This window comes from Aspergillus aculeatinus (genome assembly GCF_003184765.1).
Source record: "Aspergillus aculeatinus CBS 121060 unplaced genomic scaffold BO66scaffold_20, whole genome shotgun sequence".
NCBI classification, from domain to species: domain Eukaryota; kingdom Fungi; phylum Ascomycota; class Eurotiomycetes; order Eurotiales; family Aspergillaceae; genus Aspergillus; species Aspergillus aculeatinus.
In genome coordinates this window covers 331735-358611 of record NW_020291489.1, presented here as the reverse complement: position 1 = coordinate 358611, position 26877 = coordinate 331735, and the positions used below count along the sequence as shown (strand labels likewise).

Below are 26877 nucleotides of genomic sequence, written 5' to 3'. Positions count from 1 at the left end.
TGGTTAATCTATACTATACGCAGACACTTAACCTCAAGTACCCCCGAGCCCACTCATAGTAAAAATAGGTACTATCTCCCTCCCAACCGAGAAAACACACCGCTCAATGCACACACACACCCACACACAGAGGAAAAAGCTCAATCATGTAGAAAATGTTGGGGTCATTATGACAACCGAAATCGTGAAAACTTTTCTCTAAATACAACGCCAAGATGAAAGACCAACTCATCCCAAAAGATTTACAGGGAAAACAACAAAAAGGACGGATCTACGACTCCATCCGATCGACCTTGGACGCATTGAACTCATCGCGCGCAACGGTGAACTTGTCCGTGACGACATCGCACAGGTCCATCAGGGTATCCAGACCCTTCTCCAGGGCTTCGACGGCCGTTGTCGTATCTGGATCATCCGTTAGTTCTTTTACAGTTGCTGTATATAACCGGTTTGTCCCGATCCCTTGGGTGGGCGAGATATAAGCCGCGGGGGAGAGAATGCGTACCATAAGTCTGGATTCTCAGGTTCATCTTCGTCTCTGAAGGGTGGGGGATGGTATAACCGCAGAATTCAACTTGGGGGCTGTTTCACATGTTAGCCGAACTCCATCCATGTTACACTTCCTTCAGTCCCTAGTGGGATCCGAGGGCCCAGGGAAGATATCCAGGGACGGATCCAGGATTGGATGGGCGGTTGGGGTTATCCCCACTTCTTCATGATCGCGTATCGTAGCGCATTACCCAGGGTGTGTCCCTCTCCATCGAACTGGAATGATGCGGCGGTTTCGGTGGCTCCGGGTAACTTCACAGGAAGAGTTAGATATATTGGGTTGTATGGCACCAGCGGCTGGAGAGAAAGGGTGGAGGTGGGACGTACGACGACAATGCGCTTATCTTCCAACTCGAGGACGTCTTCCTGCTCGTGCTGTTGCTCCAAGGCGGCGTCCATCATGGACTGGTCGTTTTCTTGGTCGACGGAGCCGGGCATTTTAAATTTCGAGGGTGGGGATGGGATTGAGACCGGTAGACGTTTGAGTGAAGCTCGAGAGTGTATTACTAGAGGGATGGTTAGATATCAAGTCGTTGGCAGGAATGGGAGGTTGTTCTGGGTTGCGCTGGTTTAAAGGGCTGAGTTTATAGACATACCTCTCTCTCTTTCTGGTAGAGGTGAAGCGGGGTATAATGAGTGGGTTGTGCGCGTGGGGAGTGGGAGGTTGCACCAGACGTCAAGTACTATCACACAGGAAGCCCTAGTAGCGAGAAGAAGTAGTCAGGACCAACGGTCGCAAGGAATCACAAAAATGTTAGGGAGGATTTGCTATTGCGATGGCTATTGTTGCGGCGGAGAGAAAAATGCAAAAAATCGGTTTTATCGATGGTTGACCGCCTTGGGATGGGAGACATGCTACATCACCGCCTTCCGTGTTGGTACAGCTTATTCTCGTTCTAGGTGAGATAGCTATGCTACCGCATTGAAGTATTCTATGTTCTATGGGAACTGGCTAGGATGCTTGTAGTTAATGGCAATGAAGCTTTGTCAGAACGTTCTTTGGTGGTGAGTTCCGAGACTTTACTTTCTCCTCCACGATCGATTGCCATGTCCTCTGCAGGAGACGTGAATTGAGGAGTATGTAAATGAATCATTGACTGACGATGATGAACTCCATTATTAAGCCTGCTCTGGATAGCACGCTTTTGTGGGTGTGGCATACTTTACTACTTCTAGAATGCAGCTCTTGCCTGTCATTGGCACATCGAGAAAGACTATGCGATAGCATACTATCCCAAGTTGAATAGGTTTAACTGGCTCTTCAATATAGCAGCGAGATGCAGCTATCTGGTGCGTAGAACATCAATTGACACAGTGACTTCGAGCCTAGAAGCGACTTGTAATGACAGTCAGAATGCCCTTGCCAAGTAAACACTAGCTATAATACAGAGCAAGTATAGTTGGTCAATTATGTGAACCTGACTGTTTAACTTTGAATGATACTATTCTTGACAGCTTCTTATTGGGATCAGCCAGGAACCATATCGCTTGAGTCAGACCACCCTGCCCACTGTCCACATGGGAGGATTAATATTAGCAACAGGACCGTGCAGACGGGCGACGTTGGGACTAGAATCTGCGCGGCGCAAATGAGAACGAAGAGTCTCGTGTTTGTAATATCAATCGGTAGTACAAGAATGGAGAGACCAAGTGATGCGATATAGGAACTCTACTTGTTGCCATGCTCACGTAGCAATTGGTAAGGTAACGGGGTTTATCGTATATGTGCATGGAAATGACGCACACTTACCCAAAATCACGGCACCAATGCAAGATAACCGGTTCTGGTATTGCTTGGCGACGGTTTCAGTTCTCGAGCATGCTTAGAACCTGTACTGTACGGAGGTCTACCCGTGCTTCGGCGATGAGAAAAGTATCACTTCTCGACAGTATATAAAATTGAAACAGTACTCCGTAGTCGATTTTGCATGTTGTTGCCCAGACCGACCTGGATAATGAACTTCTGACGTCTAAACGAACCAACAGCCGACGGAGAGTAGAATGAATTGGTTGGCCACGAGCAGTGTGTGTCTCATGCGCGAGCCGACGACTGTATTCAAACTTCAATCGGCCCCTCATTCTCCAAGCAAAATGAAACAAGCATCATTCCGAAGACGAGGATGTCCCACGGCACGCCAAAGCTACTATCGATAAGTTAGCGAGTTTCCTTTCCCTGAGACGGGAGAGGATTGGAGGGGGGATTCGACAGTCGACTCGACCCATTCTCCTGATTTGCAAGGTGGACAAGACACGTGGGACCTGCCCCATACTAATTTGTAATTTGACGGTGTGATCCGCAGATACTCCATCGAGTCCATCCAGGCTTTGGATGATGCTGAACATTGATGGCCCTTGATACTCAGTAATATCGTACAGTAGCTCGATGTCACTCGATGATTGGCTATCATACTTGAAGTTAGTAAAACGACATTCATCGCAGTTCCAAACGATATTCACCCTCATACTTACTACGAACTAGGTACGGATGACCAATTTGTCAGTTTGTCCCGGAAGCTGAGAGAAAAGTGGTCCCATCATTTCACTCCTCTCTCCCTCTCCGTGCATCGCGGAAATGAGGGGTGGAGCAATAATCAATATGTGCTACACTATTTCTCGTGAGAATCAATCGATACGCTCCGACGGATAGTTTCAGGCAGCATCAGTTGCACCATTGCCGCGGAACAAAACCAAAAAAAACACAATGATTCTGTAGCATCATCAGATCAGTAGTAGAGTGAAGGGGAGGAAAATTGGCTCGGTTCCATGCAAATCCTCATCCTCTTGTCTCGACTCAGCATCTGCTTGGGGAAAGGGTCCATTCTATGTATCTTGCTCGTTCTCTTCCGTACTCCGTAGTTCTATTTGTTGTTATCATCCACCGTGGATGACTGCGCCCCCTCGGGTAGGTTCATGTATGTACAACAACCCCCGAAATCGTCCCGGGTTTAACTTAGTGGTGTTTGTCCCCCCTCCCTCCAAGCCCAAGCCCAATTGCAACGGTAACAGGGATTGATTGATCCATTGCAGTAGTTCTTATAGTTCGCTGCATGTCTAGCATTGGTGCATGATCCCACCAGTAGGCAGGAAACTTTCTCCCACCGAAGTCGACCCATTAATCCCTTCATGATTAGCATGGTACGGAGTAAACAGCAGATCATCGCTAATCAAGAACAATCTTGGAATACTAGATCAATGGTGTTGTCTGGCTCTGGACTCATTTGGGATCCTATACCAATTTCGCTTCGCACTAGATCCTAAAGAGGAGATCATATCGCGTAGTCTCGATACACTGAACCACTCCAATGAGTCAATTGATTAATTTAAAATTTGATTGCCGCGTTCCTAAGACCTGCGCTATCTGAGCGCGACAGTACCGTAGTTTCCTATCGCAGGAAGCGAGCTAATCGCAGTGACAGGCTTGAAGCTGGTCCGTGTCTTCAGCCATTTCCAAATTGGGTCATATGCTTGGTAAGAATCTCTAACAGTGAGTTAAACAGTGCCCACGAGCTGTACTCCGTACATACTGCACTCGGAGCGGAATATAACAGACTCGTGTGAGATCGCCGGTCGACCCGAGGGGTTGACAGGCTCGTTCTAGACAAAGATTGTTGCGGTTGGGAACAAGGGCTTAATCCTCTCATAGACTAGATGATCCCCTGCATGCAATACTCGGCATCTCACCCTCCCTGTTCTGGATTCATCTTAATTCTACAATTGTTTTCAGTTATAGAGGTTTCATGAGACTGCTATCGGCCAAAACATGGGTGGGTACTCCGTATGCCTAGACAGTACGTAAAGCAAAGCACACATAAAGTCTGGATCAGACTCTTTCTCTACGCAATGACACGCATCTTTCTACGTATTATTTGTATCTTGTCCAGATGGTCATCCAGTTGTGGTCGAGTGACACTTTGATCCGCTTCGAATTAAGACAAGGACAAGAGCCGATCGCGGGATGACGATCGATGCACCGTGGGAAAAAAAAAAGGGCTGGCGTTCATGAAAAACCCCTGGGCAGCTTTTTCTGGCTTATTGTTTGTGCAGTTTCGTAGGGTCAAGAGGAAGCGAACGTGGGGAAATGTGAGATATCAAGTTCGGATAAATTTCCTGGCTTGAATAGAACCCCATTATTGTCCATTCTGCTGCTGCTGCTGCGCTGCTGCTGCCACCATCCAAATTTGAAAATCAGAGGAGAGGAGGCTGAGGGGGGGCCATGACCCATCCATCTGACAGAAAGTGGGCTCGGTTGGGGCCAGGGCCAGGGGACACTAACTCACTATTGTTTCCACCAGTTTGGCGCCAGTAGGTTTTGGTGATGGTGAGGGAGGCTGGCGTCGCAAGTGGTCTGGGTTTGCCACCCAGGGGGTGGAGAGGGTGGAGGACGGAGGTGGGAGGGAGGGAATTCCAACTGGGTCATGGTTCGTGGCCGTGATGAAGCTCGGATGCTCGTTCCGTTTGACTATTTCCAGACTTTCAAGTCTGTTTTGCGGTTTGCGTTTTGCGCGGTAGCCAGGACAAAGAACTCAGATAGTACCTACTGTACTTTTGTGACTGTGTATGACACTCGTTAGACAAGTCCAGGTATGATCAATGCTCTGGAGAATAAGCAGCAGTCTCAGCTGTTCTTTATTGTACTGTACGTAGTTCCCAGCTTATCTAGTCGGAAGCCGGATGGGAGGGGGGGATCGCACTGGGCTGGTTAACTAGTTGGGGTTGGTTGGTTAGTCTACTACCTAACTACTAGTTAAGTTAGTCCGCGGGGTTAGTCAGCGTTTCGCTGATAACTAACATAGTCACCTAGTTACTCAGTACTTAGCTATGCTGTATGTGCTGTACCTGGCCATCATTCATTCATTTGATTCTACGTGTCTTCATCATGGATATCCTCAGTCAGTACTTACTACAGCATAGTACTGTCTCCAACTACCTTATATATAACCAACCTAGCATAAGTATGGTACATCCAGATGAGTACAAGGCCCCGAGGGGTGTGATTACTGCCAATTGTCACAAGTGTGTCACATCTTCGGCGACAAGCCCTGGGCGGAAACAAACCATGTCTCAGCTGGTGCCAATCAGATGAAATCCTCTCCACTTGGTCTGAGCATCCAGGAGGGATTATTAGGAATTATCCCCGTTCATCAATGGCTACTTGCCTTCACTACTTACCATTTTGGATGCCTCCCAGCCGGTTTTTCCTGTGCTTTGTTTCTCCTTCCTCTGCCCCCCTCACTCTTTGCTGTTGACAGTCCATACAAAGTAATGAGATAGATAGATTGATACATACGTAGTGTAGGACCCGATCATTCTCATGCTGAAGAGCTTTACATGTACGGAGTACCCGCTATGTTGTCTCTTCCTGTTCTGTATGCAACCGATCTTCGACCCACGCCTGAATCCGATTCTACTTCCCCTACATCCATTCGAGTGCCTCGTCGCTCCAATTTCAGCCCAATTCCCACTCCCTCGTTTGATGATACTGATGATGATTGAGATTATTCCCTTTATACTCTAGCCTATCTTTGACTTTTTTTTTTCTTCTTTTTTTTTAATTCCTTTTACTATTTTTCCTTTGCTTTTTGACCCTTCGTCAGATTCATGTAGGAATTTTTGTTGAATTTAATCCATATTTCTTCTTTAGATTGGACCCAGCTGCAAGCTCTGATTGATGAGGACGGGGTGGTGAATTGTACCTTTTTGAGTACCGTAATGTAGTTCTTTATGCCACCGTCTCATCGAGATTGACTCGGCCCTGTTTTTTTTTCTCCCCTCCACTTACTCTCACAGTCTCACTCCTCTTTCCCCCCTCCCTCCATCCCTCCCCCCCCCCAAAGTCAAACATACATCCTTATTAATTAGTGCCACTCCATAACTACATACAATAATTTCTCGGCCTGTTTTCTGTTGTCTTTCATTTTGAAATTGTTCTTCCTCCTCCTTCCTTTTTCCTCTTCCTCTTCCTCTTCCTCTTCCTCTTCCTCTTCCTTTTCGTTCCCTTCATTTCTCATCTAACCCAATCCTTTGGTGCAAGCAGTTAGATCTGGTTGACTTGCATTGTTCTGTCTTTTGCGGGCCAAGTTCACCGATATCATATCCATATCCATCGATTCGAGCCAACAATTCTCGCATTGGGGGCCAGACCGGATGAGATTCTCTGACCGACCTCTAACCGTTGTCACACTGCCGCCAGCCCAGCCAGCTTTAGTTAAACCGCCTCTCCCAATAACTCTTTGACCACTCCAATCCAATCCATTCTCTTACTTCTCTCTCCCACCACCTACCAACCACTATTTACCTACCTACTCATCTTACTACCTTACTACCCTCACTCACCCTTCTTCTGTTTGAGCGCAATTTGGGTCAAGGTGCCACATTGGCCGCCGCCGGCTTCTCTTTTCCTCTACCCTACCTCCTCCTACCCTTCATCTCTACTCCATCCTCCCTCCCTCTTCGTCCTCCCCCCTCTGTGCTGGTCGTTCCTTGTTTGGGCTGGACCCGTCCGTTCTTCTCTTTCCTCTTCCTCCGGAGCTTATCTACCGACCAAAGTACCTTCGTGTCCCTCCACTACGCTACGCTACACTACGCCACGCACGCTTTCCATCACCCTACGAGTCGTCCACCCGATTAGCCGCCGACGCTCCCCGAGCTCGCTCAACCGCGCGCTCTCCTTCGCTCAACATCGTTCCTCAATTTTGATACTACACAACACATATCATTGAAAATTATTTGAATCCCCGGCTAGTCAAGCTGTGAGACCTTGGGTGGCACAGGCTTCAAACCGTATATATACAGTGGCTGTGTGAGACAGCAACCCGAGAGGGTATCTGTTCAGTTCAAGATTGGATCGGTGTGAAAGCTATCTCTGCTGTTGAGAGCTTTGCCAAGGAGTCGCACTTGCTTCGACCTGCTGCATCTTATTTCGCCCGATTATCTTCCTTCATCAGTATGTCCACCGCGGTTGCGCCGGTCCAGGCTGCTCCGCTCACTTCGCCGCGCATGACCCGTGACTTGAGTCCGAAGAATTGCCCAACTCTGGCGCCCGCGACTTCGAATAATCAGAACAGCACTACGCCTCCTCGGTTGTCTGGACCATCACGGGATGGCTCGTTAACTCAAAGCTCACCCGCAGGAAGGAAACCGACCTCCCCATCGTGAGTATTCGACGTCAAGTGCGTGTGTCGTCGAGGGTGCTAATAACCAGCTAGGTCGCAAAACGGAATAAATTCTTCGAAAGTCATAGTTAAGAAGGAGCCACCCTCATCGCCCGCAATGCAGTCCCATACTCGACCCCGTCCCCGACGACTTGATCTCTCCACTAGTCTCCCAAACTCCGGGGGTTTGTCTGCCCGGGCCCCAGGCGGTCCGATGACTGCCCGAGATGGCCTCAACATGCAGAACGTCGGAATCGCGTGCTTGTCGCCGGGTTTCCAAACCCACGACCCAGTCATGAGGGAGCAACTCCAACGGAGTTTGTCAGTCCGTGATCAGCAGAGATCCATCATCGAGTCGCGTCTACAGAAATCGGCCAAGGACGATGGGCCAGAGGGAATTAAACCATCGGACTCGTTTGGGCTACCCAAGACCGCTGCCTCGAAGCGGAGACCACCGGGGTTGTCCATCGTACCTCCATCTGCAGCTCAATTCGCAAATGAGCGTGTGATCCAATCCGCACCACTGAACCAAACGTTTACAGGCCGCCATGAGCCACAGCCATTGACCCGCCATATCGTCAACCAGAGTCCTACTCTGGGATCCACGTCTCATATTCACCATGTTCCTGCCACCCAAACGAACAACCGCCTTCCACCACTCTCGGATGTGTTTGGATCGGACGCTCTAGGCGGTCGCGAAAGGGAAATCAATCGGGGACCTTTCTACCCCGGCGCATCCGGTGCCAGCCCATCGCAATCAAACAACTTACCGCCCATCCCGTCTCCCAGGATGTCCCGTGAATCCGCTCAAATTCCCAAGCGGCCAAGAGAGTATCGCTCTGCCGAAGAAGCTGTCCAGGAGATGTCGGGTGGCCGGGAAGAGCTTCTGCCTCGCATTGTGCACTACGGCGGCCACCAACCGCCAACCCCACCGTCTCCGCGGATTGCTAATGGTCCCCCTAAATCTGGCGCACCTCATCCGGAGATGACGCCGGCGACAAATGTGCAACCACAGCCAGCTCTGTATCATTCGGAAAGGTCTGCCCGTCGCCGCTCTCGAAACGAGTACGAGCATGAGCATGGAAGTCCTCCACTCGGCCACGGTCCCGAGCAACACTATCGTCCGAATCCAGCTCTGGCTTCTGGTGCAAGTACCAGCCGTGGTCCATTTGGTGCGGGTAGAGACTCGCCCGAAACCCAAAGAAAGAAGAAGGAAGAATTTCTTAGTCTTTGCGCCCGAGCATGGGATCTATTCCATTCTTGAAAGACCAGTGCGTCGTCTCTGCATCTTATCACCTGAAGGGTAGCTTCACCCAGTCGCCAGGGTTACCGTCCGATATGCGCCACATAACATAACATGTGCCTGTTGGCCGGGCAGTTCAGTTAGACTCCGGCGGAAGCCTTACACCCAGGTGAGGATCTGTCCTGAGTTACATGTGGGAACATGTTTCGAGAACTCTGCGCTCTCGGCATGACGAATATGCATACTACGACCATTTCTATGAACATGCATGATCAGTTGCTCCTAGACCGGAAGGAGAACTGGACTACTTCCAGCATCTTGAGTTATCTTCTTCTCTGCATCCTATACCACACCGCAGACAGCATTTTAAGTTGTCATCATTGTCAAAGTTTCTGCTCTATCTCATTCATGATTCCGTTCTGCATACGCTCATTTCATCACCTACATCCAAGCTTATGGAATTCACTGGCTATGAGGCGTTTGTTATCAGGTTGTGTTGGTCTCAGAACCATGTCTATATCGTTAGGGACTTCATCTTCTGGTGGTCCATGTTGTGTCTATGATTGCTCTTTCTTCCACTCGATGTTCATATTTGCGATACCAACGTTCTGTTCGTTTTCTTCTTCACCCAGTCTTATTGGACATTTCACTCTTCTCTCATCCTTATTTCTACCCCCATACTCACGATAATACTTTGGTTGCTATGCTGGGCTGAATTCATCGAAGCCGGGCAAAACACGGTAATTCTGGATAATGATAGGTAATACCATTTTGGGTATACTGGTATGTGGTCTGCATAATTATGTACACAAATGAATTCCTCTATGAGCGATAGCAAAAGACGCAATTCACATTAAGCAAGCCGGCGACGCTTGAAACCCCCTCCGTGGTCTCTGGGTGCATCGTCGTCGGCCAGAGCTCGACGCTCCATAGGCATTTCTTTCCTTTCTTTCGCGGCGGTCTTCTTCCGTCTCCTCTCAAGTGCCTTTGTGCGGTCTTTGGAGTTCATAGTCTCGTACTTCTGAAGCAGGACCTGCTTCTTAAGCTCCGACTTCTTCATGTAGTACGGGGTGCTCTTCCTTCCTTCGCGGATGAGCTGCTTCTCCTTCTTCTTGTGATCGGCCAAGATATCCCTCTCTCGCTTTCTGTTCTCCATCGCACGGAGTCGATCCTGAGTCGATCGAATCTCTCGCTTCAAGGCTTCCTTCTGGACGGGATTCTTCGTCTTGGCGTACTGTGCCTTCAGCTCTTTGAGCTCATCTGCACGGTACTCGTCGAGGAAGGCATAGGCGTCCTTGACACCCTGAGTATTTCCCCGACCACCCTGGCTGGTCACAGTCGGATCAAAGCGTGGATCTCGGGATTTGGGTATGCTCGGGGGCTCGACGACCGTGCGCTTGCGAGAAACGGCGTACTTGGAAGATTGCACCATGGGCGCGTGTTTGGAAGAGCGAGAAGGCTTCTCCGAATCCTTCGACTTTGGCAATGCTTGCCGTTTCTGCTCCCGAGCTTCGCGGATTCGAGCTCGAATGTCGTCGAGGGGGGACGGCGCTGCAGTGGCTTCATCTGTACTCCGGGCGGCGGCCTTTGCGGCACGTTTCGCTTTCGGACCTAGGGATGCTTGCGCTTTGGCTAGCGCGCCAAATGAAATGCTACCAAGAGAGGCCTGGACATCATCCTCGGGGGCATCGTCGTCGCTCTCGCTATCGTCTGAACCGTCATCCTCTGAAGCGTCGGAGACTTCGTCTGACTGTGATATGGGTTAGCGATCCATGGGATTTGATGCTACGGCGTTTGGGATACCAACCAGATCATCATTGTCGACATCGTCCTCATCGAGAGAACCGTCGCTGGCGTTGTCGGAGTCCGAGTGGTCCGATGGCGCAAGGTCACTAGCCTCCTCGGAACCGGAACCATCTGAATAAACCTCTTCGTCTTCCTCGGGAAGCGCCCGCACCCGGCGATTGAGAAGATCTGATATGGCCATTTTGGTTTGTGCGAAGAATAAAGAACTGGGTATTAGTGATAGTGATAAGAAAATCCAACTTTTGCCGTATGGCGGTGAAGATGCGATGCGGAGCAGGAAAAAAAAAAAAGAATGGCTCCAATTCTGCCGGAAATTGGGGGGGCGGTCGTCAAGGCGGCTCGTCGGTGATTGGTCTACGTATGGGGAAATTGATCGCGATTTTTCCCCTGGTCCGTCCGCATCGCGACGGATCCATCCATTGATTGCTCCGCCCATCGCTGGCCACTCTGCACCTCGCTCGCTCGCTCGCTCACTCTTTCTCCTTTGCCATATTTGCTCTTACTGCAGTCTCTACTGTGCCCATGCAAGTTATTAACAGGCATCTCCATGCTAGCCTCAAGGCCAGCTCCCTCTGAATACGTCAAGCTCGATCGAATGTTTCGAAGCGGGGCCGTCTGTGTATGCATGGCCTGACAAGCATTAACCGTTTTTAAACTACTTTCGCTGACGATGTTGTACAGATTTCGCAACCCAGTCTCATTCTCACTTCTCGAGTCCGGCTCTCATCTCTCCCGAGATTATACCATCGTTCATATCCATCGTATCTGTCTCGTGATAGCACATCGCGCTCTGAAATGGGGACTGAAGGTGGATTCGAGCGCGGCTCTAACGGGACCGGTCGGGGTGTTCCTCACAAGCCTTCCAACAATGCCAATTCCAACAACCCGGCTCCCTGGAGACCCTACCATGGCCGCTGGAGCTCGAAGACTACACATGCAGACCAATCCGGCACGCAACCACCAGGTAACACATCGCAAGATCGACCACGAAGACACGGCCCACGAAGAAACAATAGACCAGCCGATAGACGACCAAAGCAACACCATGGGGCGATCGCGTCACCTCATGGGGCTGCGCCATTGCAGTCACTTCAGGGACAGGCTGCGACAAGCCATGCAGGTTCCATGGGCAATGTCAGTACCACGAACCCGTCTTTCGTGTTTCCACCTGCACCGGGTGTGATGAATGCAAATGGCAGTACAATGCCTCCGCTGCCGTTTCTGATGCCGAATGTACCAATGCCACAGGATTTCTTCACACAGAATATGCCAGAACAACAGCCATCCTTTCAACAGAACACGTCTTTTCAGCCACAGCAACAGTTTACACCCATGTTCAATTCTTCCTCATACCCTTCATTTGGGGTTCCGGCATCGTGGAATGATTTCACAAACTTTACGAGCCAGCTACTACCCATGCCACCTCCCCCCCTGATGAACATGGGGATGCCAAACCCATTGTTAGCGATGTCAATGCTCGACCCTCTCGCCTTTCGTACACATTTCCAGCAGGAAGCAGCCCCTAATCAGGAGCAGCAGCAAGAGCAGCAGCAGCAAGAGCAGTCGAATAACAGTCGATTCCGGTCTTGCAAGCCACTGACACCTCCATCTCCCACGGCGGAATATCTTCAGCAATCATCTCTTCCACCGAAGCGAAACGAGTCTTCGAAACCCCTCCTCGTCATCCTTGACTTAAATGGCACTCTTGTCCACCGCAAACATCGTCAATGTCCGCCCTCTTTCGTTGAACGCGCCGGCCTGAACCGTTTCCGCCAGGGTCTCCTGGAAAAGTACAAGGTCATGGTCTGGTCGAGCTCGCAACCCTTCACGGTCTCAAACCTCTGCCACAGAATCTTTCCGGGCAAGAGCCGAAAACAGCTTGTCGCCGAATGGGGCCGCGACAAATTCCCGCTCACGGGCTTGCAGTACAAATCCAAAACCCAGGTTTACAAGACTTTGGATACCGTCTGGCGCGACCCGTCCATCCAGGCGTCGTATCCCAGATTCCGCGGGAAGAAATCCCAACCGGCGGAGATACCGCGGTGGGATCAGACCAACACCATCCTCATCGACGACAGCAAGCTCAAAGCCATCTCGGAGCCGTACAACATCCTGGAGATTCCCGAATTCACAGGCAACCGGGGTCCGGGCGACAACCAAACCCTCAACAAAGTGCTGCTGCTGCTGGAGGAATTGTCCAGGTATGACGATGTCAGCCAGGCGTTGCATCTTTGGAGCACGACGCTGGCGGAGACCGGCCAGACGTGCATCCTCGACATCTTGCGCACCCTCCCGCGAAGCCAGCCGCAGGTACCCCAGGAACCTCTGTCGCCCCGCGACGAGGTTGCAAAAGCCCGCGCCGAGCGTCGCAGAGCCCGCAAGCAGGAGAAGAAAGCCGTCCGAGCTTCTGCGGCGGCGATCGCGACTTTCTTCACAGCCCAAGCCCCAGCCCCAGCCTTAGCCCCAGCCTTAGCCCCAACAGCCCGCTCCCCGTCCCTCGCCACATCCCTCGATTCCGAGCACCATTCCCTCTCTCCGGATACATCCGTCCGGTCCGATACTCAAAACGATCTTCTCGATAAACTAGAGGCATCGCTCAACCGTCAAGATTAAATCCGAAAGGAGGTGGAGTGTTGGTTGTATGGCTCATCTGTTCATCAAAACTAGACGGTACTATACATAAAGGCCGTTTCCGCTCTCGTCCTGTCATCTCTGTACATGAACCTGAGAAAAGATATAGCGCGGTGTCCTGGAGTGTGTTTTATGTTATATGTTTGAGGACTTTTGTTTCGCTTGTTTTATTTTAGACTATGCTGGATGATTACATAGAGAAGTACATGGGAACTAAATCGATTGATCATATCTCATCTGCCTGGTTTGCAGATGCATGTTCAGTGATTTTTCTCGAGGATCATCTAGTCTACCTTATACCCATCTGAATATTCGACTACTTCCTCTGGTTGTGTACGTATCTAGGCGTACAGGTATTTAGTGTAGTGACTTTTTCTATCGATGGGCTTTATAGAGTTTTTTTTTTTTTTTTTTTAGTACACCCCTCTGACCGCGGAGGAAGAACAAAAACAAAAGTCAGTTAGATGCGGCTGGGTGAGATAGGCGCTTCGTTGCACGTAGCTGGGTATGCACATAGTCGATCAAGTTTGCCCTCAGCGTGAGTGATGCGCCAACTGGTGAATTATTGGTAAATAAGAAAATCTAGGTCCCATCAAATACAGAGACCTAGTTTGCATCGTTTAATACGACAGCATCTTGACAGAGGGACAAGAATCAGGATGAGAGTATGCGAAAGAACAACAAAGCTTGATGTTCATTGTTTTGAACCTTGGCAGACTACTGTACTGCTATCATCCATGTAAAAATCATGAGCATGACATGACGCATGAAAAAGTGGGTAAAAAAGCTTTTATGAGGTGAGTGAAGATTGAATCACAAAAACCAAGACCATCGGGGGGGAATGTCGGAGAAACAGTTGGGAGATTTAGGACGCGGAAAGAGAGTCAGAAAGGGACGGCAGAATTGGTGTCCGTGCCTCAGACTTTCTACCGGATGCCTTGGGCGGATGCGAAGGGGGATGGAACATGGGAAGATTATGTTTTGTGCTCATCTACAAGGCTCACTCATCGCCAGGAGAATAAAGGAAAAGGGGATATCATCATCATCAATGAGTCGGCACTAAGGCACAGCTACGACAACCTGAAGTGGGTGCACTAGCTTATTTGAAGACGTGGCCGTCAACGCAGGGGTACTCCTTGCCGTCAATGACGACGGGGACATCCCAGGCCCACATGTCCTCAACGAGCTTGCGGTCAGCCTCGTTGGTGTGGTCGAGCTTGACGAACTCGTAGCTCTCCCAGTCGGGGGCGACCTCGAAAGCGGGCTTGAAGTCCTGGCCACGGACAAGGAAGACACCGCGGATGACGCAGTCGTAGTTGGCACCATAGACCTGCTGGGAACCGAAGAGGTACTTGCGGGAAGCCTCAAGACGGTTGTGGAAACCACCAATCAGGTTGTTGGCCATGAAGGTAAGCTTGAGCTCGTTGTCGTACTTGTAGTTGACGGACCACAGAGAGAACTCCTCGGGCTTGTAGTTGGCCCAGAACCAGGGCAGAGCAACGGGACGGGTGTCCTCGTTGGAGTAGGTGCGCTTCAGCTCGTCAAGGACGAACTCGGGACGACCAAGAGCCTCGAGAGGGTGCTTGGCCTTCTTCTCCTCAGCGGGCTTCTCCTCAGCGGGAGCGGCGGCAGCGGCAGCGGGGGCAGGAGCAGCCTTGGGCTTCTCCTCCTTCTTGGGGGGAGTGTACTTGATGGCCTCCTCAACGAAGACGGGGTTCTCAACAACAGCCTTGAAGGCGGGCTGGCTGATGATGGTGTTGTACCACCGGACGAAGGGGACGTGCTCGTCACGGAACTTCTTGTCCAAGACGGTGGAGAAGAGACGGGTGCAGAGAGCGGCGACGAAGAAATCAGCCAGGGAGATACGCTCACCAACCAGATAGGTGTTGGCAGTGAGGTAGGAGTTGAGAACGCCAGCGTTCTTCAGGGCGAGCTTGGAAGCATCCTCAACGTTCTTCTTGTTGTAAGGGTCGAGGCCGAGAAGGGGGCGGAACCAGCCAGCGAAGCGGGGCATAAGCTCAGCGTTGGCGAAGGACAACCAACGGAGGATGGAAGCATAGTCCTGCTTGGTCTTACCCAAGAGGGTGGTCTTCTCGTTCTGGGAAGTCACTTGAGGCAAGTTAGTTTGCAATACTTCAAGGACAGTCAAGTGACAAATAGATAATCAACCCGAAGAGGGGTAACAATTGATCAGAGTTAAACGTTATCAACACAGTTTGTTTTTTTACCATTCTGACAGGGATAACTAATAGATGAATCTCATCATATCGAGGATGGGGGTGAAAAGCATGCAGATAGAAAAAAGAAACCATCAAAACGTACCATAGACGGCGATGGCAATGACCTCGGACAGAGTGTAGCCGTTGGCACCCTCGAAGGCAGGGATCTTGCCGAGGGGCTGGATGCGGCGGTACTCCTCAGACTGGTTGAAAGCAGCAGCAGAGTTAGGCTCAGTCTTGACAAGCTCCAGCTCGACGTCGTTAGCCTTAGCGGCAACGAGGACGGCGATGGTGCGAGCGTTCTCCTATTCATCATATGTTAGCTGCAGGGTTTCGTTGATCGGAAGAGCTGCGCATGGAACATACAAGAGAACCGTAGAGCTTTCCGAAGGCCATTGCGAGGGATGTGTGGGATGAGGAAGAGAAAAGGAGAGAGAGGGAGGAGGGGGGGAAGAGGACAGAAAAAAAGGAATGAGGGGAAGAAGAAAATGGATGGTGAAATTTGTGCGAATCAAAGAGCATCGGGACCGGAGGAATGATTCCTGCGTCCACGTGACCTCGAATCTGGAAAAACCTCAGGAAATGCCCGCAACACCCCAACACCGCCAAAAGCGATTGTTTCCGCCCCGAGCAGGAAACAATCAGTCACTCACCCACTCACTCACTCACCCACCGCGCTCTCTCCTCCGGCGAAAGCGCTCCGCGTGTCGCCCCCCCCGAAAAATCCATCCCCGGCAGGCGTCGAACATCTCTTCCTCCAGGCTTCCGTCAGCCGTCTCGCCGCACAATGGCCTGGCAGAATCCCAATGGTCTTGTGCAGGCTATGCACTCCATCCGTCAAGCAGCTCCTCTCCGGCCTGTTCTCCAGCGCTCCGTGATCTCCAGATCGCCCATATGGTCGACCTCGACGACGACCAGCCTCCCCAAGAACCTCAATGGCAAGCGAACATACGCGACTGAAGAGACTCCCACTTCATTCACGGCCGCTCCTCCTATTGACTTCAGGGATCCCAAAATCAAACCTGCTCGGCTTGTGCCCGCGTCTCCGTCCTACTTCTCCGGCAACCCCAAGTTCATCGACCATTTATTGAATCTGGAAGGCATTCTCGCCGCAAATGCCAATCTGCCAACCGTGGAGAACAGCCAGGCGCCTCGGATGGCGTGGCTTAAACTACCGCAGTTTCGTGATTTTGTCGGAGAGCAAGTGCCGACCAAGAAGTACAAGGGCCTTCTCAAAATCCTGCAGCGCCTTAACCGAATTGATCCCGAGCTCATGCCCGAAAATGTTGGGCGGACGATAAAGCAGTTTGTTCGTCCGGGTAATCCGTACGCTAACAAACCTGCGCCGGCTACGGTGGATGAGATGGGTCGTGCTCGCGGCCGGGGCAAGCGCAAGTCTTCCTCGGCAGTGGCTTTCCTGGTTGAGGGTGATGGCGAGGTGAGGGTGAATGGAAAGACATTGGTCGAGGCCTTCCCTCGAGTACATGATCGCGAGAGTGCCACCTGGGCCCTCCGAAGTACGTCGCGGCTGGACAAGTATAATGTGTGGGCTCAAGTCCAGGGCGGAGGAACTACCGGACAGGCAGAAGCCATCACACTGGCGGTTGCACGAGCGCTGCTGGTTCACGAGCCCGCTCTGAAGCCTGCGCTCCGCAAGGGTACGTATCCCTGCCGCCCACCACAACCATTCTTTACTGACCAATTGATCTTGCAGCCGGTGTCATCACGGTCGACGCCCGTCGCGTGGAGAGAAAGAAGCCTGGTCACGTCAAGGCGCGCAAGATGCCTACCTGGGTCAAGAGATGAAAGCGTGGTCGAGATCGGCCTCCTCTCGCGTGGGGGGGGGGCCTGGATTTTTTCTTTGTACTTCTACTTCCTTGCTGTATTATTCGATTTGGCCTTGTGATTTTTTCTCCACGAAAGTATATCCAGTATTGCAAGCATACTCACCAGGTGTCACGGAAGTCGTTTCAGGACACGACACGGCATGTCTTCGGCGACCGGCATGTAACTATTGGCGTAAAAGCAATAAACCGAATTTTGGTGCAGACCCCGGTGTTACCGCAGCAGAAAGACGAGCTTGGGATTGGATCAGGCAGACATGCGCCATTGACTAAGATCACTGCCGGCGATCAAGGGTTTGTCCCACTCTGCGCCAAATTGAATCCAATCCCCTAACAGGTAGATTGCATTCGGCCGTAGGCTAAGATCGCCAGACACAGAGTTCGGAGAAGTCAACTCCTTAACTGAAGAAGCAACAGATTCTCAACCAAGCACCTTGTGGTCCAGGAAGTGAGACGGTAAATTGTTCTGAAACAACCAGCAAGTTGCAGAACAGTCATGTCTCTCATCGTGTTTCGCAAGTGTATTGCGTTTCGACCATTGCATTCGGCCTGATGATGCCAGCTAGGGTTCTGTGACACCATGAGCTCGAACGGACGGGGCAGTCTCCGTTGCCGAACAGAAATTTCAGAAATTGGTCAGTCGGCGATCAGTCGGTGACTTTTGGAAAGAACAGGTTCGTGGACTAGAGGCAGTGGATGGTTCCACTCCGCGAGAGCTCAAACAGTCTACCGACTTGCGTTCGCTATACAGCGCGATACTCATCTACTTGACTCATGCGATGCGCCCACGAGACTCGCAGTAACCACAGACAAGAGGACACGATTTGGAGACAACACAAACCATCCGATGGGAACCGTCATCCGTCATCAGTCATCAGCTCCAATGGGAATTCTCCGCCCACCTGCTGCGCTTCTTGCCTGCTCTGACACCCACGTCGCCATGGCCATCGTCATCTCATGGCTCGGAATGACGACCATTGGACGCTGGGTGAGAGACAAAGTGGTCATCCTACCTAGTGTGGCTGAAGAGGCTGCCAAGGCCCTCATTAGACCAATTGGAGATGGTGGGAAGAGAGAAAATTGACAGGTAGGAAAGGGTAGAGAGTGTGGACACGGTGGAGATAGGAAGGGAGAATCACGATTGACTGATGCAGGAGAGGAGATAGGATGGAGTAGAGGTCTAATTGTAACTGGAATAGTGTTTGTAGTATGCCCAGTGCCACCAGGTGAAGATAGCAGGCTGTTTGTTTCATACTGACTGGAAAGGGACGGTAGGAAAAAAGGCCGGGGAGAGCTGGAGCTTTCAGAGGTACTTTGGAGGTACTTCATAGGTATCTTCTCTTTGTACCTTCTTCACAAGTCCTCAGGAAGTACTAACTTATATGGTACTTGGTTACATTCCATTTCGAAGGTACTCCTCTGAAAGCAGTATGCAGCATGCTGAATGACAGGACGCTCAGATCCACAATCGGCACAAGCACCGGCTGTCTGGACCGGCACGAGGCCTGCATGCTCTTTCTAGTCTGTCACTTTTGATAATCGACCGTGACGAGGAAGAAGGAGGGGTGAGGCTTTCTCAGCCTCACTTCTCCTTCCTTTCTCTTCTCACCCTCTCTCTCTCTTTCTCTCTCTCTCTCTGTACCCGGAGATCGTCCAATGCCTCACTCACTTCGACAATTTGGAATTTCGTCATCACGGACTGTGACTTCCGGCCCCGAATTTGGCACTATCTGTCTAGCCCTAAGAAAAGCCGTCTCTCTTTAGGTGATCGTCACGTCATACTACTACGTACATAGTGCCTTACCCATTGAACTCATCAAATTCATCGGGGACCACCCCTGACGAGATTCCGTCCTTCGGATGATAAGTCCCCGAAGTGCAAACGATGCAAATCCGAAGAGATTGATTGAGGGAATGAAGACAAGGAAGAAAGAAAGCAGGCAAGCAAGCACGAACGAGCAAGAAGAAAAGCAAGAGAGGACCGAGCGGGCTCCACCTGCGAGCAACTCCGAGAAGGCTGCTTTAGCTTGTCTCGATGGGCGCGATGCCGATCCCCCTGGCTACCATAACCATCGCCTCCATTGGCTGCTTCTTTAGTGCACTACCTTCCCAGCACGCTGGAAGGTGTGCGACTCGGCGGCTTAGCCAAGCACCACAAGTACCGTACTCCGTACACTAACTAACTAACTACTACCTTAGTTAGTGACTACCTTACCTTGTAGGTACAATTTGCCAGGTAGTGGTACGGTACCTACCATACCTACCTAGTAGTTAGGGCAGGTACAGTACAACAAGTACGGAGTACAGTACAACAAGTACAGTCTCTGTACATTGATGACCCTTCTTAAATAGGGACTTTTAAACTCGGCGCTGTGTTGGTAATTGTCAGTCTTAGACCTCATGTCGAACTTGGGAATTGCGGCTAATCTAGGCCATCTTGGATAGTTGCAGACACTACAAACCAAAGTCTGACACCTCGAAATTCCCAATGATCCAAGATCTTGGGTTGGACCAGATCGCCTGTGAGCGCATGGTCCCTCCCTCTCTTGTCCATATGGGATCAGCCTCCGTCCATCAGCTCAATCCTTCGACTCTCTGTGGTCAATCCGGGCAGCAGCCGATCCACCTCCCAGGTCCCCGGTATCCTTGCGTCCCAGAAAGCGGTTCTTCCCGTGGTTCTAGTATACTATACCTTTCCTTGTTCCTTGGAAGTCTGACTGGCGGTCCATCGCAAGTGTATTTCATGAGACTGGACCCCGGCTCTATTGCCTCACTCATTCTTTATACGATTTAGCCCGGCATGTCTCGCCTTGTTCCTTCGGTATCTACTCCTTCCGTTCGATCGGGATTTTCCACAACCTTGGTTGGCTCTTTGGCACTCCAACCACCGCCTCACGGACGGACATACATTGGAGCCTGGTGGATGGTTCCTGGAATGGTGTGGTGCATGGACCCAGGACGATCACCGAAATAGCGTTTCGGGAGGGCTTAACTCTAAGGCCCTCGGGGAAGTCGGCTCAGGGCAGCGGGAAAAAAAAAAGTCAGAAGTTCAGAAACGGAATCCTTCCAATTGCAATTATTTGGAATGATTGATGGATGGGGCTCAGCTAAAAACAATTCTAGCGATTAGACTAGTCCCAGCGACAGTCTTCATTGGGCCTGCTACCAACTCTGGGTGTCTGGATCCGGGCGATTAACCTTATCGGATTCTTGGAGAAAGTGCCATGATGGCTGCTGCTGCTGCTGCTGCTGCTGCACCTGCACCTGCAAGATCGAGGAAATGTCTAGGCATTGTTAGTACCGCACAGAGTACTTTTTGTTTTTCTTTCATTCCTTTTGAGATCGATTTATTATTATTTTCCACCCAGAAGTCCCAAATAGCCCCGCCTCGTGTCTGAATTATCCCCGTCACGATCCCTTTGGGCTGGCAGGGAGCCCACGAATCACACGGCGCCTGGCCCTTTTTTTAATCGGTTCCATTATTGTTCCTCCCTGTTCCCATGTCATAAAATCTGATGGATCGGAATCAGCTACCCCTCTTGGGCGTCATCATATCCACTCTGCTTGCCTCCGTCAGCCGCCCTCATGGTCCTGAAAGCCCGTAATGCACGCCTTGGACTACCCAGAGTCCCGACGGATTGGTCGACAGGAGAAATGACTGATGATCAGCTGGCTGGTAGTCACCCCCCCGTCCCCCCGGGGTAGTGCGTCTCCCGAGACCATTGTATCATTGTATGCGCCTGTATCTAGTGTGTACCGCCGACATGGGTTTGGGCTTCTTGGTGGAGCGAGGAAGTGGCTGAGGGTTTCAAGGGGGCTCGATCGATGTTCATCGTGGGGAGTAGATTGGGCTCTCAACAATAATCTATACGTGACTCTGGGTAGCACTCGTCAATCTAGTTCTGAGGCGAGGTCCGAGAAGGAAATCGAACAACTTGCTCGATCATTCTTTCGCACAAATCTAAATCTCATCTCTTCATGCAGTTGGTCATCATAATAGGCCAGAAAGTACCTACCTAGAAAGGCCCCCGGGGAAGCAATTTTAAGTCTAGGGAAATGTGAAAAAAAGAAAAAAAAAAAAAAAAAAAACTGGTAAAATTCGAACTTGAACAATCCCAGAAGGGTGAAATGGTCTCCATCATCAGTCCTAGCTAGTAGTTTGATTGACCTGACTGACTGACTGACTGACTGACTGACTGACTGACTGATTGATTGATTGATTGATTGCCTACTTGACTGATTGATGGATGGGATAGATGCTACTAGACAATAGGCTCTCTGCTCATCATTTCTTTTTCTCTCTTTCTCCTTCTGCCAATTCTTGTCCCCCGCCTTCCGTCCAGTGAGTTTTCCAGCTTTCCCTTCCTTTCCTTTTAGTGTCATTCGTTTTCTTCCTCGTTTCTCGCGCTTCGTGGATCGGTGACGATATTCTTCCTCCCTCCCTTCCCCTTCCTCGAGGATCCTTCTTTTTCTTGCTTGTTTTTTTTCTATTCTTATTTTTTATTTTTATTTTTCTAATTCAGCTTTTTTCTTCTTTTTCACTTCCCGATTCCTGCTTTTTCAATCTTCTTGGATACTTCTCTCCGATCATCCTCTTCGCTCCCCACCGCAGGTGCAAGCAGAAACCTGATACAGGCGCTCGCTTCGCCCGTTCCATTGTTCACAACATGCTGCTAACCTGAACCCGAACGACCTGAATCACTCGGCCCCCAGAGGACTTTTTGATGAGTCTCAGTGGATCAAGATTGTCCTTGCTATGGGGCTGATTCACAAGTTCCTCCAGCTACTGGGAACTGTACTATAAGTAATCCGTGCATCCCAGTCCGTTGCTTCCTCCGCCGCTGGTCCTCCCCCACTCTACAGCCCCTCCATTTCAATAGCTGGGATCCGAAGCAAGCAAGCAACTGAGATTGACTCCCAATATCTACCTATCTTCCTTTGGGATGCAAACAAAGGGGCCGTCACCACTCCATCTAACTTCATTGGTTCTACTTCCACCCACCTCCTTCTCGAGTTATAATTCCCCTGCATCTTTCCACGCGGACCCTTCCTGCACTGCCATTCCTGCACGGTGCTTACTGCGGTTAAGGGTTTCGTTCTTTTTCTCGGGTGATCTTGCACTCTCGACCATACATATAAATCTAGCCATAATATCACTGTCTGGCGGTGTGACTAAAGCATACATACTCTGCTTCCAACCAACCAGTTGGCGGAAGCTTCGTCTTCCCTCACAGGTGCGCAGGTGGTTTTCGAATAGTTTGATGATTGACATTGAACATAACTGATTCGTGAATGGTTCCATCTAGATCGTGTGGGCTGGTTGTACCAGCGTCCCTGTGCGGAAGTGACACCGTGGGGTCTCCGCGCGCTTACCTGCGAATCTTGTTGGCTTGAATCTCAACTCCCTGCCAGCAAATCAAAGCGACTACGCGCGCGAGATTGCAAGCGACGGTGACTCTGCTTCAAGCTGAAAGAATAAAAAAAAGAAAAAAAAAACTCACCCAAAGGTCGATCTCTCGCCAAGCTGGACTCTTACGCAAGCCCGCCCCTGTCCCCGTCAGCGCATTGGTCCTTTGACCTCGATCCAGTGCGTCGGGGGATGGATGGCGATATCCTGCGCATGAAGCAGCATGATGTAAATGCCCGCTTTGCAACCAGAGCCGGGATGTCCCGTCGTGGTGCAGCGGACCGGTTCAGACAGGCTGGGGCCCCATCAGCAGCACGTGGAGGTGATGCATCCTCGCACGCCACGGGGCGTCCCCGGATGTCCACCTACCTGGACTATGGATACACAGAGAGTCCCTTTCAGGGCGGTCCGTTGCAGGGGAACGAGTTGCAACCATACCCCCCGACGTTGCGCGACCAGCAGCAGCGCCAGCAGCACCCGTCAGTGCACCAGCCTTTAGCTCCCTACGACTCCGAAATGGTATACGACCTCAGTGGACAACAGGGCCCAACCCAAGCCACGTACGAGGTGGTGCCACCACCATACTCGGCACGGCAATCTGCAGCGATGGAAGCCCTGTCCAGCCAGTTTGGTGTTCCACAATATTTCCCTCCAAATGAACCGACAGGCACTGGGGTTCCAGCAGTAGGGCCGCCTTACTTGCCGTCGACAGTCCCGCTTTCCGCTTATAATCCGCCGCCGCCAGGGGGCATGGGACGCTCGAGCGTAACGCACTTTTATCAAGCCAATATGGCCGGTATGACCTCCATCGGCCCTGGCGAACGAATGGAGCAACAGCAGCAGCAGCAGCCTTCGCCCCCGCCGCCACCGCAACAACAACATCAACAACAACAACCGCAACAACCGCAACCACCACCATCGCAACAACCACAACAACAGCTCCAACAGATCCCACGGACGGACTTCCAATCAGCCAACGTGAGGGAAGTGTATGCACAGTTTCAATGCGCGGTGCAAGGAACATTTGACAATACGCGCGCTGGCCGATTGGTGGAGGCCAGCCGATCACTCTTAGAAATCTCCGAATGGCTTGTGACTAATGCGCGGGAGCTCGGTATGTTTTCCTTTAGCGTCCAACCCAGCGGGTCTCGCCAGTCTAGACTCCACCTTCCTCTCTCCTGGACCGGTCCACGCCATGCATGTACTGCGTAAGTAATTAGAATCACCTTGAGAATCAAAGGTACATGGTCGTCTGCTGCTGGCATCAGCCCAAGGAGAGGATAGGGTAGGGTGGGGCGGCTGAGCAAGTGCCCTTGCGGATTGTGAAACTGATGGTCATCAATATATAGGAGTCCTCCGAGATGAGCAGACATTCTACGCCGATCGACTACAACTCTGGAATGATTTCAATATCTGCTGGCTTGCCCTCTGCCAAAAGCAAAAAGACATGGCCGAGGAACTGTTCCAGACAGGACGTCAGCCCCCACAGACCAGTCTCCTCAGCAATGAAGCCATGGACAACCTGGGTAAAGAGCTGATCCAGCTATGCGATCGAATGGAACAGCATGGACTCGTCGATTATCAGCTTGGGATCTGGGAGGAAGAGATTCTCTCTGGTAAGTGTTTGCCAATCGAAACATCAATCGGAGACAAGAAGTTTGATTAATGATCGATGCGGCAGTCCTAGGCCAATGTCTCGATATTGTGGAAGACCGGCTCGACTTCTTCCGTTCGCACGCAGTAACTGTAGCCTCCCGGTGATCCACCAGGAAGCTCAAATCTCCTGAATGTCGCGGACCTCCACTAGCGAGTAGCGACATTGACCTGACACCTGAGACCGAGCTCGACTTAGGGCCCGCGTACTTTTGGAGAAGGCCTCTCTAATGCAGGTACTAAATTAGTTAGTTCCTGCCGGTGCGAGGCCGGGGCGACGAACTATCGATTGACAGTCTTACTGTCCGGCTCTCATGTCCTCCACCTTTTATGAGTACTTTCGACTTGCGGTCGGGCTCCATAAAATCTGGTCCCCGGGTAAGACCACCAATTTAATCCCTATTCCTTCGGGGTTGGTGGTTGACCTAGCCCCGCTGGCTCACTCTCAGAGGCTGAAGCCCACATGGATTTCTCGGAAATATTATCCTCATGCCTCCTTGTCAGGTACCAAGACCGATTAAACCCGACTATCTACAATGGCCCATTTTTTTTGTCTAGGCCGACAGCGGTGGAAGAAAAAGCGCTGATTTACACGAACACGCAATTGCAAAATCACTTTTTTTTGTTGTTCTGGCGTTCAGGGCTGAGGAGATACCACCGTCACGCAGCACACGGGTCACTTTTCTATCATGAAGTCAATGTTTCACATATAGGATGAATGATGGATGGATGAACGAACGAAAGGGGGACCAGGCGCATTCGAGGATGCGGTTATAGATATTTATCCTCTCACATATTATTATACAGTACTCATCTCAACATAGCCACTCGACATACCTATTCCACATGTGTTCTTTTCATCTCGGTAGCCAGTTGACGCCGGAAAGCTGTGCCTACACCTTCACTTCTCTGATCGAGCCCTCGGGAAAATATGGGTAATAGATTTGACTCTCTTGGACAATCAACCTATTCTGAATACGGAAAGTACATAGATTGGCCCGTAAATGGGCGGTTCGCTTGTTCAGCCCGTATCTCAGAGCATCCGCTCAGTGGATGCATATCTCCACCCAGCATTTCCGAAAAAGTATCGAGAGCAGTTCGCGAACGCCAAAACCAGCCAGAAGAGATGGCAAAGGTCCAGAATTCGTTTTTTCTTCTTACGATACGTACAGTATACTTGTTGCCCCAAGAATCCCGTACTTTTTGCACATTACGATCCCTCCAGATCGAGGAAACATGGTTGGTTGATCGAACCGAGTCGATAGAATGGATATCGCCATGTGTTCCAGTTCCCCCCACCCCGGGGGGCTTCTTGTTCCTGAATCGAGGCAGGCGCTAAGCTGGATCTTGCCTCCAGAATGAGGCAAGCAGCGAAACAATGAGCATTGTGTTGCCTTCGATCGAGTAGATTATGTACTTGTACTCAATGCTCAGGGGATCGATCTGTTTCCGATCCGGTCATATCCCCGCAGCCCCGTGACTCCTAGCCCACGCCCCCCGGAAGGGTAGAAGAGAAGAGCCACGCAAGCATCGAGCAGATCATCCCGATGGAGTGGTGATGGTGGTGTGGAGTGGGGGCAAGGGGAAAGGGGAAAGGGAATCTGACATCTCTTCTAGATCTCCTCCCGTCCGAGAGTCATCCCGGTTCCTGGGACTATGATTTTTTTTTCCATCGAATAATTTCCGTTTATTTGATTTTTTTCCTTTTCAGCCCCCAGGAAGGATCTTAGGGCGATCACTAGTACCTACGGAGTAGGGTCTCGGAGGTACCTGGTTTGGGAATCGTGGGTGGAGTCACCTCGTGGATCGCGGGTTGGGCGTGAATCTGCCTGACTGATGTGATAAAGTACGGTGCCTTGGTTTGACTGGGGAGCTCGGTTCGATTGGGGTATGCTGGATTTAGGGTCTGGTGGATTGGTTTTGTGTTTTCTGTAGGGGCAGGGGATCAGGCTGAACTTTTTGAGCTGTGCTTTGGGTTAAATTGTCCGTGATTATTTTGTAGGACAATCACACGAAAAGGTAAACTTGGGCCTGGGCACTACATATCACTCAGTACGGATGGATTGGTTCACTCACAGTCCTCAGTCAGAGTCAATCGGACTACATCCTCATCCAAATCGGTGATCAAGCTGCACTTACATATACATCAATGAGCTTGAGCGGCAGTGCGACAATCACGAGGGCTAAGGCCATTCCATTTCATCTGCATATGCTCTGGGGCAGAAATAGGACCTTCATCCAGTGCTGCTGTACCATGGTCACCTACAGCCTCATGCGATATCAAATCTCAGGTCTACCCTCACTTCCCCAAGGGGTATTCGTGGACGACAGGGTGTACTGAGGTCGACTGCTTCCCAAGATCAAGAATGAGTAG

At 50.9% G+C, this 26877-nt stretch overlaps 8 protein-coding genes across 8 annotated transcripts; 5 read left to right on the top strand and 3 right to left on the bottom strand.

Moving 5' to 3' along the window:
• Window positions 1-25: 25 nt before the first annotated feature.
• Window positions 26-1325, bottom strand: BO66DRAFT_391369 (DNA-directed RNA polymerase core subunit RPC19). The gene is made up of 5 exons (XM_025647241.1): window positions 1146-1325; window positions 877-1055; window positions 710-801; window positions 506-582; window positions 26-405 (listed from the first exon to the last, which is right to left on the bottom strand). Exons 2-5 carry the CDS (start codon window positions 985-987, stop codon window positions 272-274), a joined length of 414 nt encoding a protein of 137 aa, XP_025504752.1. The 5' UTR covers window positions 988-1055; window positions 1146-1325; the 3' UTR covers window positions 26-271.
• Window positions 1326-7494: 6169 nt separating this feature from the next.
• On the top strand, window positions 7495-8964 carry BO66DRAFT_321057 (uncharacterized protein; the record flags this gene model as incomplete). The annotated part of the gene is made up of 2 exons (XM_025643699.1): window positions 7495-7700; window positions 7755-8964. 2 exons carry the CDS (start codon window positions 7495-7497, stop codon window positions 8962-8964), a joined length of 1416 nt encoding a protein of 471 aa, XP_025504751.1.
• BO66DRAFT_74886 (uncharacterized protein) lies at window positions 8962-9715 on the top strand. The gene has a single exon (XM_025653564.1). It carries the CDS (start codon window positions 9145-9147, stop codon window positions 9631-9633), a length of 489 nt encoding a protein of 162 aa, XP_025504750.1. The 5' UTR covers window positions 8962-9144; the 3' UTR covers window positions 9634-9715.
• Window positions 9716-9796: 81 nt separating this feature from the next.
• Window positions 9797-10930, bottom strand: rrp36 (putative pre-rRNA processing protein; the record flags this gene model as incomplete). The annotated part of the gene is made up of 2 exons (XM_025643713.1): window positions 9797-10666; window positions 10751-10930. 2 exons carry the CDS (start codon window positions 10928-10930, stop codon window positions 9797-9799), a joined length of 1050 nt encoding a protein of 349 aa, XP_025504749.1.
• Window positions 10931-11175: 245 nt separating this feature from the next.
• Window positions 11176-13690, top strand: BO66DRAFT_420030 (NIF domain protein). Its single transcript, XM_025649849.1, has 2 exons — window positions 11176-11368; window positions 11431-13690. The coding sequence occupies exons 1-2, from the start codon at window positions 11297-11299 to the stop codon at window positions 13360-13362; spliced, it is 2004 nt and encodes a 667-aa protein (XP_025504748.1). The 5' UTR covers window positions 11176-11296; the 3' UTR covers window positions 13363-13690.
• Window positions 13691-14461: 771 nt separating this feature from the next.
• BO66DRAFT_450303 (putative translation elongation factor eEF-1 subunit gamma) lies at window positions 14462-15995 on the bottom strand (the record flags this gene model as incomplete). Its single annotated transcript, XM_025651820.1, has 3 exons — window positions 14462-15489; window positions 15703-15904; window positions 15966-15995. 3 exons carry the CDS (start codon window positions 15993-15995, stop codon window positions 14480-14482), a joined length of 1242 nt encoding a protein of 413 aa, XP_025504747.1. The 3' UTR covers window positions 14462-14479.
• Window positions 15996-16210: 215 nt separating this feature from the next.
• BO66DRAFT_372906 (mitochondrial 37S ribosomal protein uS9m) lies at window positions 16211-17646 on the top strand. Its single transcript, XM_025645518.1, has 2 exons — window positions 16211-17257; window positions 17314-17646. Exons 1-2 carry the CDS (start codon window positions 16387-16389, stop codon window positions 17403-17405), a joined length of 963 nt encoding a protein of 320 aa, XP_025504746.1. The 5' UTR covers window positions 16211-16386; the 3' UTR covers window positions 17406-17646.
• Window positions 17647-22735: 5089 nt separating this feature from the next.
• Window positions 22736-24789, top strand: BO66DRAFT_450301 (uncharacterized protein; the record flags this gene model as incomplete). The annotated part of the gene is made up of 4 exons (XM_025651819.1): window positions 22736-22787; window positions 22951-23964; window positions 24200-24466; window positions 24532-24789. The coding sequence occupies 4 exons, from the start codon at window positions 22736-22738 to the stop codon at window positions 24609-24611; spliced, it is 1413 nt and encodes a 470-aa protein (XP_025504745.1). The 3' UTR covers window positions 24612-24789.
• Between the last annotated feature and the right edge of the window lie 2088 nt (window positions 24790-26877).